This window comes from Mustela erminea, chromosome 13 (genome assembly GCF_009829155.1).
Source record: "Mustela erminea isolate mMusErm1 chromosome 13, mMusErm1.Pri, whole genome shotgun sequence".
Classification (NCBI taxonomy): domain Eukaryota; kingdom Metazoa; phylum Chordata; class Mammalia; order Carnivora; family Mustelidae; genus Mustela; species Mustela erminea.
This window is the reverse complement of record NC_045626.1, coordinates 60,649,678-60,663,226: the sequence shown is the minus strand read 5'-3', so window position 1 is coordinate 60,663,226 and position 13,549 is coordinate 60,649,678. Positions and strand designations below refer to the sequence as shown.

The 13,549-nt window shown below is 36.6% G+C and overlaps 1 protein-coding gene across 4 annotated transcripts in view; it reads left to right on the top strand.

The window, feature by feature from the left end:
- The first annotated feature begins 84 nt into the window (after positions 1–84).
- CEP76 (centrosomal protein 76) overlaps positions 85–13,549 on the top strand; it is a 34,379-nt gene continuing 20,914 nt past the window's right edge. For 2 of the 4 annotated variants that reach the window (XM_032310343.1, XM_032310342.1), the window contains exons 1-8: positions 86–350; positions 1,425–1,580; positions 2,622–2,703; positions 3,342–3,566; positions 4,738–4,923; positions 6,871–6,968; positions 7,320–7,448; positions 12,091–12,279. In XM_032310343.1, coding sequence (XP_032166234.1) covers positions 288–350; positions 1,425–1,580; positions 2,622–2,703; positions 3,342–3,566; positions 4,738–4,923; positions 6,871–6,968; positions 7,320–7,448; positions 12,091–12,279 — 1,128 coding nt within the window. In that variant the 5' untranslated portion in view covers positions 86–287. Of the gene's footprint in view, positions 351–375; positions 682–1,424; positions 1,581–2,621; positions 2,704–3,341; positions 3,567–4,737; positions 4,924–6,870; positions 6,969–7,319; positions 7,449–12,090; positions 12,280–13,549 lie in introns of those variants that run through there. The other 2 variants (XM_032310345.1, XM_032310344.1) reach the window with 2 other exon arrangements.

Genomic DNA, 13,549 nt, shown 5'->3' with positions numbered 1-13,549 from the left:
GCTCGCGGGTTGCGGACCCCCAGAGAGGGATGCGGCAGGCGGAGGCGATCAGGCAGGAAGGGGGGCAGCCCGAGCCCTGGTAGTCCGCGCCGTTTGAAAGCAACAGTTGAGCGCCGCCGCTGCTTCGGCTCCCACCCAGCCCCGGTCCTGACGCGGCGTCGCGCCCCCGCGGGAGCTGCGTGAGGCCAAGCAGGCGCGCCGGCTCTCCTCAGCCGCGACTGGCATTCCGGGGCTGGCTGGGGCGCGCCCGAAGCGGGGAGAAGCGCGGTGAGGTGCCGGCCCCAAAGATGTCGCTGCCTCCGGAGAAAGCCTCGGAGCTGAAGCAGCTCATCCACCAGCAGCTGAGCAAGGTGAGGGCCGCGGGCGCCGGGCCACCGGGGGCCTCTCTGGCCGCCTTTGGTCCTGAGCGCCCAGCCTGGCGTCCCGAGATCCGGTCGACGGCGGCGCATGTTTGCGTGGGACGCGAGCGCAGGCTCTGGGGCACAGAGCGCGGGCTGGACGGGGTCCGGGGTCGCAGCCCAGGGCTGCTTCCTAGCCTTGGTGAAAGAGAACAATGCGGACAGGTGCTGGTGAGAGTTTGAGGTGACGGAACGCGGCAGAGAGAGAGCACAGCTGTGCCGCCGGAGCATTCATCCTGCGGTTACTGGGTATCCGATCCAGTACAAGTTGTGTTTGGAGCAGGTGGATATTCAGAACTCAGCAATTAGAATTACTTTAAGGATGAAACTTGTGTCTTTGAAGTTGAACCAAATCAGCAGTTCTTAAGTCACGAAAGGGAAGTTACTAAAAGTCTTGTAATGAAAGTGTTTGTGATAGTGGGGAGTTCAAGGACATTGTTCAGGTGCTTGGCTGAATGCAGTAAGCTGAAGTAATAAAAGCTACCGTTCATTGTGCCCCTGTATGTAAGGCTTTGTGGTAAGTGTTTAGCATCTTTTACCTAAGCCTCACAGTAATCTGGGTAGGGCACTACTTTTTCCAGATTCATAAAGGGTAAAAAAGTTGACTCAGTGTCACCTCTAATAAGTTCAAGGCTGAAATTCATTCTCTTGATTTCCTGCTCCAAGTCTGTGGTCTCCTGATCATACTACCCTCTTTCAAAAGGTCTTTTTTTGTTGAGTGTTACTTGTGGGGAAAGGGTAACAAAGGTAGTACGTAAATAACCAGCAGAAATTATTTCTAGAATTTGTACCAAAAAAAAAAAATTCATCCTAAAATTTTTTTTCTTTTAAAAAGTCTTGCCTTTATTCTCATTGACTTCTAGTGACAATGTTACGTTTACTATTAGCTTGAGAAGCCTTCCTGAATTTTGTCTATCCACTTTCCCTCTTTTTTTTCCCCCCTTGGGTGTTTTAGAAAGAAATTAGTTAATTGGCAATGTTTGATGGCTTCATGAATGTAAATTGTAATGCGAGTTTTCCACATAGATGGATGTCCATGGCAGAATAAGGGAAATCCTCGCTGAGACAATAAGGGAAGAATTGGCACCAGATCAACAACAGTTATCAACAGAAGATTTGATCAAAGCCCTTAGACGTCGGGGAATCATTGATGATGTGATGAAAGAACTTAATTTTGTTACTGTGAGTAATCTGTTAAGGGAAAAATTTTGAGTTTGTTCCCATGCTTAGTGCTGCTTATAAGGTCCATATTTGGGGTTTCTTTTTAGTCAAATCACTTTAAAACAAGACCATTTTTGTTTAGTAATATCCTTACTTCAAGGATAAGCTAACTCTACCCTTGACTGTTGCAAGTAGGATTATTTATCAGAGAGATTGGAGTTACATACTATATTTTTCTCTCTAAAATGACAGAATTTTCTGTTGTTATTCTCTAGGTCTATAATTTTAAGTGTATATATTTCAGTTAAATTAGTTCACCATAACCCAGTTCTTTTTCACTAGTATTCTATAATTTTTTTTAAGATTAGGCATATTTTTAAAATAAACACATTCTTTTGGAAGTCCATTCTCTATGATCAACAAATTATCCATTTCTTTAAGAAAATAATTGTGTAAGAACCTTCAAATCTCTTTATACAAATAGGTCAGTAGTGGGATGATAGCCTCAGTGCACAAATTAGTAAGTAGGCCTTCTTTTGAAAATGAGGCAATAATGAGACACTGTGACCTAATAATGCCTGGGTAATATAATGTAAAAATTGGATGGACTACGTAATACACTGGGGAATAAGTATTTTAATACAGCCTCCTTTTTTGGTTTTTGAGGTTTATAAACCCATTTGTTTAAAAATTGACCCAGTAACAGCTTTTGCTGTGTGAATGTCATTCCCTTATTATAATCAGTTCATAATCATAAGCCAAATGTCATATTAGGCTTAGAAAAAGTTTAACCTTGTTTAAGATGTTAAGGATTTGTTTTTTGCGTTCTGTGGACATTGAAGACAGTTAAATTCCTTATTAGATTTTAGGTGTGACCAGTCACATCATCTTTTTTTTGCAGGCTTTTCATTATTTTAATTATGCTGAGAAAATAAGAGTTTCCTTGAGGGGGCTTTATCCTATCTATTTTTATTTACTTCTTAGTCCCATTGTTGACATTTCCTTGCTTAGCTTTAATTTTTGTTTTCTAATTTGTTTTCAATTTTTTTCCTGCTTTTCTAGGACAGTGTTGATCAAGAACTACCTTCCTCTCCAAAACAACCTGTTTGTTTTACTGATAGACAATCAACGTTGTTAAAAAAAAGTATGTATATTTCTTTTTAACATTGATTTTTGTTTTGCCCAGTATTACATATTGATGTGCTGTGTTTGGTATTTGATAGTAAACATTACTTCTTTCCCAAATGAAATACTTAACATTTTTGTGGTTAATTACCAAAAAAAAAAAAAAAAACTGAGATTCTATTTTGCGTGAAGTGTGTATGTCAGAAGATTTAATGTATCGTAGAATGGAAACAAAAACAGCATCACCTGTTTCTTCTGTTCTAATAATTTATTTTACAAACATTATACAGCCTTGCTTTTTAAAATGCTAGTTACCTAACAAGTACACTTGCTGAGTTTATACTTGTCTGAGTTCGTTTGTGGCAGTAAAGGAGGGTTGGATAAGCAACTAAAAAGTGAAAGTTTCTTAAGCCTTGGTTCTGACTCCTTTCTAGCTGGGAAAAAGTAGCCAGGATATATATAAACTCAGATAAAGATATTATATTATGTTTGTTTTCTTCCCTGGTTGTAAATGGTCCTGGTACAGAGTAAATTTGTTACTCTTTTTCTTTATTTAGTCTTTGGTTTTATTTCTGTTAAGTTATTATTTCCTATTGTCTTGATCACATTCCTTAAGTTATTTGGCAGTTTCCTCATATATATTGCTACACTTTACAGCTAATATTGATCCAACACGGAGGTATCTTTACCTTCAGGTTTTGGGTGGAAAAGCTTTCTTGGAACATCTACAAGAACCTGAGCCTTTACCAGGACAAGTTTGTTCAACCTTTACTTTATGTTTACATTTTCGAAACCAACGTTTTCGTTCTAAACCTGTTCCATGTGCCTGTGAACCAGATTTTCATGATGGCTTTTTACTTGAAGTACACCGAGAAAGCTTAGGTAAGGAGTGATGATAAATTGTCTCTTAACTGAATAAATCTTTGTTAGGTTTTATTGTAGAACAACCATTACAACTTTTGCTGTAAGGAGAGATTTATAATGAATGGATCTTCCTACTTTGCTTTTATTTTCTCCACTGCTCTTTTTTATATGAATTACTTCCACCCACCTTCTTTATTTTCTGCTAATTAATTTTCCGTGAAGATTATTTTCTTACTGTCTTAATGGTTTCTTCATTAGTAGTAAACATTTAAATGCCTATGGGGAGTGCCCTGGGTGACACAGTTGGTTAAGTATCCGACTCTTGGTTTTGGCTCAGGTCATGATTTAAGCATTGTGGGATCCAGCCCCGCATTGGGCTCTGCATTCAACACAGAGTCTGTTTGATATTCTCTCTTCCTCTCTCCCTGCCACTTGTGTGTGCATGCTCTCTGTCTCTAAAGTCAGTGAATCAGTAAGTGCATGTTAGGTGCATTATCCTGTGCTAGGAAAGTGCTGAGGCTATAATGGAGAATGAGACATAATCCCTCTTATATATGAAAGATAGCTAGATTTATAACCTTCAAAAATAAAAGTTAGGATGGGAATCTGTAACTCTCTTTTATATAACTTTAAAATTGTATACTTGATTCCTATAATTGTTTTACATTATTTCTGTAAATATATTTTATAGGTTATTTCAACATAGAAATCTTTACATTTGTAAACGTAGCAAAGTTACAGAGTTATACCTTCAGAATTTTAGATTGCTAAGATGGTTAATACATTATGAAAATTTTTTTTTGTCCCCAGTGAAAAAGACTGGGTTTTTAATTAATTAATTAATTAGCTGATTAATTAATTAATTAGACCATGGGCAAGCACAAGCTAGGAGGGGCGGGCAGAGGGAGAAGCAGATTCCCTGCTGAGCAGGGAGCCTGATGAGGGGCTTGATCCCAGGACCCTGAGATCATGACCTGAGCCAAGGGAGAGGCTTAACTAGGAGAGCCACCCAGGCACCCTAGGATTCTATTTTTTTATAAAGTAATCTGTTGCATGCTTTCTGAGGCATAACCAAATTTTTTTTTTGTTTTAATATAAGTTTATTATTAGTATCCTTTGTAATAAAAGTAGTCTTCTATGTTATCCTAACAGAATATGTAATGTGCATTTGTTTGGTTTATGTTCCCAGGTGATGGAACTAGAATGGCTGACTCAACAACAATGTTATCAATAAGTGATCCAGTTCATATGGTGCTAATCAAAACAGACATATTTGGTGAGACTACTTTGGTAGCATCCTATTTTCTCGAATGGCGATCAGTTTTGGGCTCAGAAAATGGAATGACCAGTCTCACTGTGGAACTTATGGGTGTAGGTATGATGATTAATCACTGTTCCCTTTTTATAGCCACGGCTTGTTCTTTGATACATTTTGTTTTCTGAATACCTTTATAAACCAAGAAGGAAACATGTAAAAAGAATTTCATTAGGGGATCCCTGGGTGGCCTAGTTGGTTAAGTGCCCAACTCTTGGTTTCCTCTCAGGTATTGATCTCACAGTCGTGAGATCCAAGTCCTGCATCAGGCTCTGCGCTCAGCAGGGAGTCTGCTTAAGATCACTCTCCCTCTGCCCTTCCCTTGTGCTTGTGTGTGTTCTCCCTCTCTCTAAAATAAATAAATCTTTTTAAAATTATTTTTATTAACATATAATGTATTATTTGCCCAGTACAAGTCTGTGAATCATCAGGCTTACACATTTCACAGCACTCACCATAGCACATACCCTCTCCAATGTCCATAACCCAACCAACCACCGTATCCCTAATAAATAAAATCTTTTTAAAAAATACTTTAAAAAATGGAATTCTGTTAGAATTGCAATTGGATTCTAGTATTGTAGTCTTGGGAGATGTCATGAAGCATGTTATGAGTATAGAGTTTCACAGTCTATCTTACCTTGCCTTAAGGAAGAAAAACTTTATGGGGCTAGCATGCTTGCTTTTTTCAAATTTATTTGATTGTATATAAGACTGTAAAGAAAATTAAGATTCTTTACACACATGCATATGTAAAAACCCTCTACTCCAGCATACTCTAGTGTACAGTGCATCCCCATTAGTACCAGTGTCTTCCTGCAACAGTGGCTCTTACAGGTTATGGGGTTGATGATATTCTTCCAGCCTTTAACATGTGGGAATGTGGGGCTCAAAGAGAGACTAACTTGCTCATTGATGGGATCTGTGAATCCCATCTTTCTGAGGATCGAGATGGTGCCTGTCTTACTCACTATTATCTCCTTGGACTCTTGCGTACTATCTGATGTATAAAAGATATTTGCTAATAAAATAAGGCCTACCAATATTTTATGCATAACATGTAAAGGAATTACTTTGGTATTGAAACTAAGTCACAGAGTCTATAACCTGGCCAGTGGACAGTATAGCTTTAGTACTTTAGATTCTGATAAGTGTGTTTTTCCTTAAATAGAAAATAGGGGGAAAAAGTTTTATGTGGGATACTTATTTTCAAAAGATACCCATTACTTGTCTTCTGATACAGGCCTAACATGATAATCATACTAGTGACCCAAGAAATAAGTATGTTCTGATTCAACAGAGAAATAGTTAATAGTTCTGGTAAAAAGTATATTTATTTTCTAATTCTTTAAATCCAGGAATGGATTGAAAATTTGTACTCATGGGACACCTGGGTGGCTAGTCAGTTAAGCATCTGCCTTCAGCTCAGGTCATGATCCCAGGATCCTGGGATTGAGTCCCACATTGGGCTCCCTGCTCCTTGCTTCTCCCTCTATCTGTCATTCACCCCTGCTTGTGCTCTCTCTCTCTCTCTCTCTCTGACAAAAAAAATCTTTAAAAAAAGAAAAATTTGTAGTCAAATGTGATGTGAAAAATGGGAAGGGGTTTAAAATATATATATATAGGAAGGGATACATAGGAATACTGTATGTGACAAAGTATAAATATTTTCTGAGAATGAGATGTTAACAGTTGCTTTACTTTGTTTTTAATGTAAATCTGGTTGTCATACGTTAAACGAAGATAAAAATTAAGAATACCAAATCCTGTAGACCCCAATAGCCCCTTAAAAAGTGATAAGCAAACTCAGAAAATAGGTCTTTGTGCAAAATACAAACTAATTTGATTTGGTTCATTTTTAATATGAAGAGTAAAGATGATGTTGAATATTATCTATATTTCATGTAAGTGGTAAATCACAAAATTCTATTTTAGATAGACTTTGGTTGACTAAATATACATAGTTTGGAAACCTCTGAAGTTCTAAATATTTATTTATATTCATAGGCACAGAATCAAAAGTTTCTGTGGGAATTTTAAATATAAAACTTGAGATGTACCCACCACTCAATCAAACATTATCTCAAGAAGTAGTGAACACACAGGTAAATAATCCTGAATGTCTCTTTGTGCATTTGTTTTCATAGTAGTATATTTACCTGTTGATCCTAGAGAGTACTTTCTTTTTAGAAAATTATCACTTACTAGTTTTAAGCAAGAGAATGAGGGTGTGATTTATTGAAAAATGTTTGTCTTGGGAGAGAAGATCACAACCATTATATGGAGATGAGTTTATGGGGTGGTATAGACAGAGGGAAGTCAGTCAGGAGGCTCTAACAGATGGTGGAAATGGTAGCTTATGTTAGGGTGGTGGTAGAGATGGAGAGAAGTATGTAGAATTGTTATATATTTAAGAAAAAGTAGAAGTTGAAGAAAATGTTTTTTTAAATTTCAAGCTTGCTTTGGAACGTCAGAAAACTGCAGAGAAAGAGCGATTATTTCTTGTATATGCAAAGCAATGGTGGAGAGAATATTTGCAAATTCGACCCTCACACAACTCACGGCTGGTTAAGATTTTTGCACAGGTAAAGAAGGTTCATACCTGTATTTGAGATTAATTGTTGTATATGTAAATTTCATTTACCATGAATTTGTAAAAAAAATTTTTTCCAGACAAATGAAACTTTATTTGTAAAAGTCAAATATGATTTTGTAATACTTTCACTGAGTAAGTAACATACATATCTTTGTTTTATTTTGCTTTTCGTTTTCAATTTTTTTAAAACCCTTTCTGAATATATTTGATTTAAAATAGATGAAGACGCACTTTGTTTAACTTGGAGTATGATATTTTGTACTAAATGATTAAATACTAGGATACTTGCCAGTTGATAATGTAAATTCAGCTTTCATGTGCAGAATTGGGTCTCTGGGCATAGATGTTTTTATATATATATATATATATATATATATATATATATATATATATATACACACACACACACACACACACACATTGTTGGGCTGTTTTGTTGTGTTTTTTTTTTTTTTAAGATTTTATTTACTTATTTGACAGAGATCATAAGTTGGCAGAGAGGGAGGCAGAGAGAGAGAGGAGGAAGTAGGCTCCCCGCCAAGCAGAGAGCCCCAGGTGGGGCTCGATCCCAGAACCCTGGGATCATGACCCGAGTGTTAGGCTATTTTCTTAAAGACATTATTCCATGTAATAATTCTATATAGCCAAAATCTCTAAGCCAATGACAGTAATATTTAACTGTAGCATTTCAGTTCTATGTATCTATTTCTATTTTTCCTGTATCCCAAGCCTATTTTCTCTCATTAACAAATCAGAATAAAATATATAATCAGATCTGTATTTTATATTTATTCAGTCTTACATAGATGCTTTTATAAAAGTTAGAGTGTGGTGGTATTTTGAATAATGTGTCTTAGATCCTGTGCATTCATCTAGTTTTGCCCTACTTAGTAGGATGGGCTAAGAGTAGTTGAGTTTCTAGATGAGGAGCTTGGAAGTGGGAGAGCCTAGTTGACTAGTGGAAGTGAGGAAAACAGCTTCTCACTTTCCAGTAGCATTGTCTATGCATTATTTGACTGGGCAGACAAGGTATTAATGAACATTAATGAATGTCAGAATGGGGAAAAGAGAAACCAGTCACAATATAACTGGCTCCCTACTGTCTGTTTTATGTATTACCATGTGGAATCTGGGACCAGAGAAGAATGGGTGAGTGAGGGAATGGATCAGAGAAATGGCAAATGAAAAAGGAGGAGGAAAAGGGTGAGATACGCAGTACACACAAATCAGGGAATGGGAATTTTTTTAAGGACATATTACGTAAGTTCCCATCTCTTAAATTCATTATAAGAAGATTTGAACCACATAAGGTCACTTAGTCTCATGGTGACCATATGAGATTGTCAATTGGCCAGGCATTGCCACTTTTTATAAAAAATAGTGTAAAAGAGAAAAGAATCTTTCCCTGTATCGAACAGCAGCTTAGTCGTGGAGACTCCATTAAGTTGTAGGTTTGACTGGACCACATCTGGACATATAGAGAGAGTAAATGTTTATCTTACTTCAGTTTCCCGGAAGGGTCTTTCGCTGCTGCGTTCTATATTTGGCTAGATACAAAGTTAAGAACAATAACATTTATTTAAGGCAGTCAACCTAATCACAAAAACTGTAGTTTGTTTTTCTTTAAGATTTTTTTTTTTTTTTAAGATTTTATTTATTTATTTGACAGAGAGCAAGCGATCACAAGTAGGTAGAGAGGCAGGCAAGCGGAGAGGAAACAGGCTCCCTGCTGAGCAGGGAGCCCAATGCGGGACTCTATCCCAGGACCCTGAGATCATGACCTGAGCTGAAGGCAGAGGCTTAACCCACTGAGCCACCCAGGCGTCCCACAAAAATTGTAGTTTTAAGCCAAAAAATTATTATACATGGTCTGAAAATGAATTTCCAGTGCTTTTAGGCACAAGAGAAAACAGTTTACGGCAGCACTGCAGTGATGGAAATGTTCTCTGTGCTGTCCAGTATGATAGCCATAGAGCTATTAAACATGTAAAATGTGGCATAAAGAACTGAATTTTAAATTTTATTTAATTTTAATTAAAATGTAAAAGGCCACATAGGATTAGTGGTGTCCTTTATGGGCAGTGCAGGTTTAGAAGCTAAGATACTGAAATTACTGAAATTTTCAAGACATTTCATTTATGGGGATATATTATAGATAATATGAGAAATATTGCTGTAATGAAACATCCAATGTATCTTATATTCTAAGATGCTACTACTGATGATTGATTTAGGGCGAATACATCCACTTTCCTCATTCCTTTCCTCTCTGTTAGTGGAATGGTAAGAATAGGACTAAATGTCCCACTCAGGAACTCAGTTAATTACCTTTATCCTAACCAAACATCTGCACAATCCTCAGTTGTTATACCTAATAATCTGTTGTACTTTTTCTTCCTCCCTGGCTTATTTTCCTATAGTACAATAGTAATTCACTTAATGATAGCTTTTAAATTTTCTAATGTAAGAAATTTTAAAATAAGTTACAGAAATTGATCTTTAAGTCTATTAAGTTTTAAGAAAATGTTATCAATCACTTGAGGATTGAGGCTATCCTTTTAATGTTCAGATTTTGATTTTAAGAACTTAATATTCTTAAATTATACTAGATTAACAATTAATACTGAGTTAATATAAAGAAATCCAAATAATTTTCTACTTCCCTCCAAAACCAGAATCATGATTTTCTGTTTTCAAAATGAGTGCCTTGAAACACCCTTTACTTAAATTTCCTCTCTTCCTATCTCTGTTCCTTAATTGTCTTTGGTTCTTCATTCTATTTGAGCTTTTTCCTAGCTGATCCCTTTGTTCTATCTCTATTGCTGACTCCCAAGTTAGCCTGGGGAGATGGAGAGTAAGAGACCTCCGGGGATGTGTTTGAGCCAGGGAGATAACAGTGGGGGTGGGAGAGGACAGAGAAAAAAATTCAGTGCCCTTTAGAGTTGAGAACCTTAGTTACAATTCAGATTGTAATAATACTTTGCTCTATATCAAAAAATTCATGATCTTTCTCTATAATTAAATGTAAATAATAGGGTTGGTTTGTTTTTCTTACTAAGGTATGGGATTATAGTGGAGAGGTGGTTTTTTGGGGGTTCTAATAATCGAAACAATTATTTTTCTGTTGACTGAGTTAAGCCTTGTTTCTGAGGAACCTTGCTATTATAGATTATTAAATTATCTTTGAATTTTGAGTAGAAAGTAGTCCAGAGATGACTTTGTCATCTCTGTAATAATGAAGTTAAGGGAAATATGGGCTTTGGTAATATTAACTCTAAAAGCGCAGCGGTGGACAGTCATCAGAGATTTTTTTTTTTGTATGCCCTGTAGTTATTCAGCTCAAATGCTAGGATACATCTTATATTTAAAATGAAAGATGTTTTCCTTAAATGATTTTTAAAAGTCTGCTTTCAGTTTGCTTGGTTAACAAATCCTTGTTTCCTGTAGATCTCCAAGTGTAATGGAAACAAACTAAAAATGAGCTCTGATAATTTGTTGGATCAGTAAATCAGAAAAGTTATTCTGTTTGGATATACAGTATTAAGTTCTGTTTGAAAATATGAAAGGATACTTTGGCTTAGATCCCCTCTCCATCCCCCAACTACCTGCATATTCTATTTTCAGAGGAGTTCTTTTTTTTTTCTTCTAATTTTATTGAGGAGTAATTGACAAATATAATTGTATATATTTAAAATGTACAACATAATGATTTGATATACGTATACTTTGTGGAATGACTACCAAGATCAAGATAATGAACACATCCATCACTTCACATAGTTACCTCTTTCTTAGGTGGTGAGGATGCTTAAGGTCTATTCTCTGTAACTTTCAAGTTTACTGTATTAAGTAGTCACCATGCTGTGTATTAGATCCTCAGAACTTACCCTTATAACTGAAAATTTTTACCCTCTGACCTACATCTTCCCTGTTCCTCCCTCTCCCTGACCCCTGGCAGCCACCATTCTTTTCTCTATTTCTATGAAATCAGCCTTTTTTTTTTTTTTTTTTTTAAGATTCCACATGTAACACCATACAGGATTTGTCTTTGTCTGGCTTATTTCACTTGGCATAATACCCTTCAGATTTATCCGTGTGGTCACAAATGGCAGGATCTCCTGTTTTATAGCTAAATAATATTCTGTTGTGTGTGTAATACCACATTTTTTTTACTCATTCATCCATTAAAGGACATTTTACTTGTTTCCATATCTTGACTGTTGTGAGTAATGCTGTAGGGAACATGGTTGTGCAGAAGTCTCTTTGAGATACTGATTGAAGTTGCTTCAGATACATATCCAGGAGTGAAACTGCCGAATCATGGTTGTTGAAGTTCTTACTGTCACAAGTTTTGGGGACCGCTGAGGGTTTTGAACCCCGGTTCTGTTGCATAATACCTGTAGCTTCAGTTTCTTCATTTATGAAATGAGAACAGTAAGAGATGTTAAGAGGATTAAAAGAGAAATTGTATGCATAGCACTTAGCTGTCTAGTGTTAGATGCAGGGTAAGCACTCAATAAGTGGTATCCAGAATTATTTTGTCCCACAGTAATATATTCTAAGAAAAAGTGTTAAAATTGGGAATAATTAATCTATCCTTACAGTTAATGTTTTTTCCCCTCTTCCCCTAGGATGAAAATGGGGTAAATAGACCAGTTTGTTCCTATATTAAGCCACTTCGAGCTGGGAGGCTTTTGGATACTCCAAGACAAGCAGCAAGATTTGTTAATGTCCTTGGTTATGAAAGAGCCCCTGTTATTGGAGGAGGAGGTAAACAGGAACAGTGGTGCACTCTGCTGGCCTTTCTCTGTAGAAACAAGGTATTCTACACATGTAATAGAATTAAAAAGCAGTACATCATAGTTAATGGGAATCTATTTTCTATTGAAAATAGAAAAGTGGGTAAATTATCAATCTGAACTAGTCAATCTTTTTTTTTTTAATACATAAAGAAAAAACAGCATCTTTATTTTCTTGTGTAGTTTCTTATTTAGCATAATGTGATTTTTGTGAGGTGGAGCTAAGTACTGTAGTGTCAGAAATTAAGATATAGAGGTAAATTAAAAAGTGAATTGGAGACGATGCTTTATACCAGAATCATGGTCTTTCTAGTACTATTCATGTTTTAAAATCTATTTAGATGATACATTTTTTTTTTTAAAGAGAAAATGGCAGTACAAGATGGATATGGAAGAAAATCTTGGATTGCATAGTATTTTGTTCAGTTTCAAGTGTATATATTTAAGAATTTGTGTACATTTTTGATGTTAACTCACTTCAATAAATGAATTTTATAGATTATGTGATATTTTCAATCATCTGTGTCCTAAAAATGTTGATAGTATAAAAACAAGACTGGGGTGCCTGGGTGGCTCAGTTGTTAAGCATCTGCCTTCAGCTCAGGTCATGATCCCAGGGTCTGGGATCGATCTCTGTGTTGGCCTCCCTGCTCGTCAGGAAGCCTGCTTTCCCCTCTCCCACTCCCCCTACTTGTGTTCCCTCTCTCTCATTCTGTCAAATAAATAAAATAAAGTATTTAAAATATATATATAAAAACAAGACTATCTTTAGCATTTCAGTTCTGCTGAAATAGAAAAAAAATTTTTTTTAATTTGTTTTGAAATAATTTTGTTTGGTCTGAGGTTGTATTAGTAGTATGAGTATTCATTCACAAGGTAAAGCTTATACAGAAGAGCCGATTCAGCTTAGAGATTGATTTTTTAGGAAGATTATATTTTAAAAAGAATTGAAGGAGAGGTGCCTGGGTGGCTCAGTTGTTTAAGTGTCTGCCTTCAGCTCGGGTCGTGATCCTGGGGACCTGGATCCAAGCCCATGTTGGGCTCCCTGCTCAGTGGGAAATCTGTTTCTCCCTCTGCCCCTCACACTGCTCATGCTATTTCTCTCTCTCTCACACTTTCTCTTTCAAATAAATAAATAACCTTAAAAAAAAAATGAAGGGGCTCCTAGGTGGCTTAGTCATTCGGGTATCTGCCTTTGGCTCAGGTCATGATCCTGAAGTCTTGGGGTCAAGCCCTGCATCTGGCTTCCTGCTCAGTGGGGAGTCTCTTTTTCCCTCTCCCCCTCCTCCTG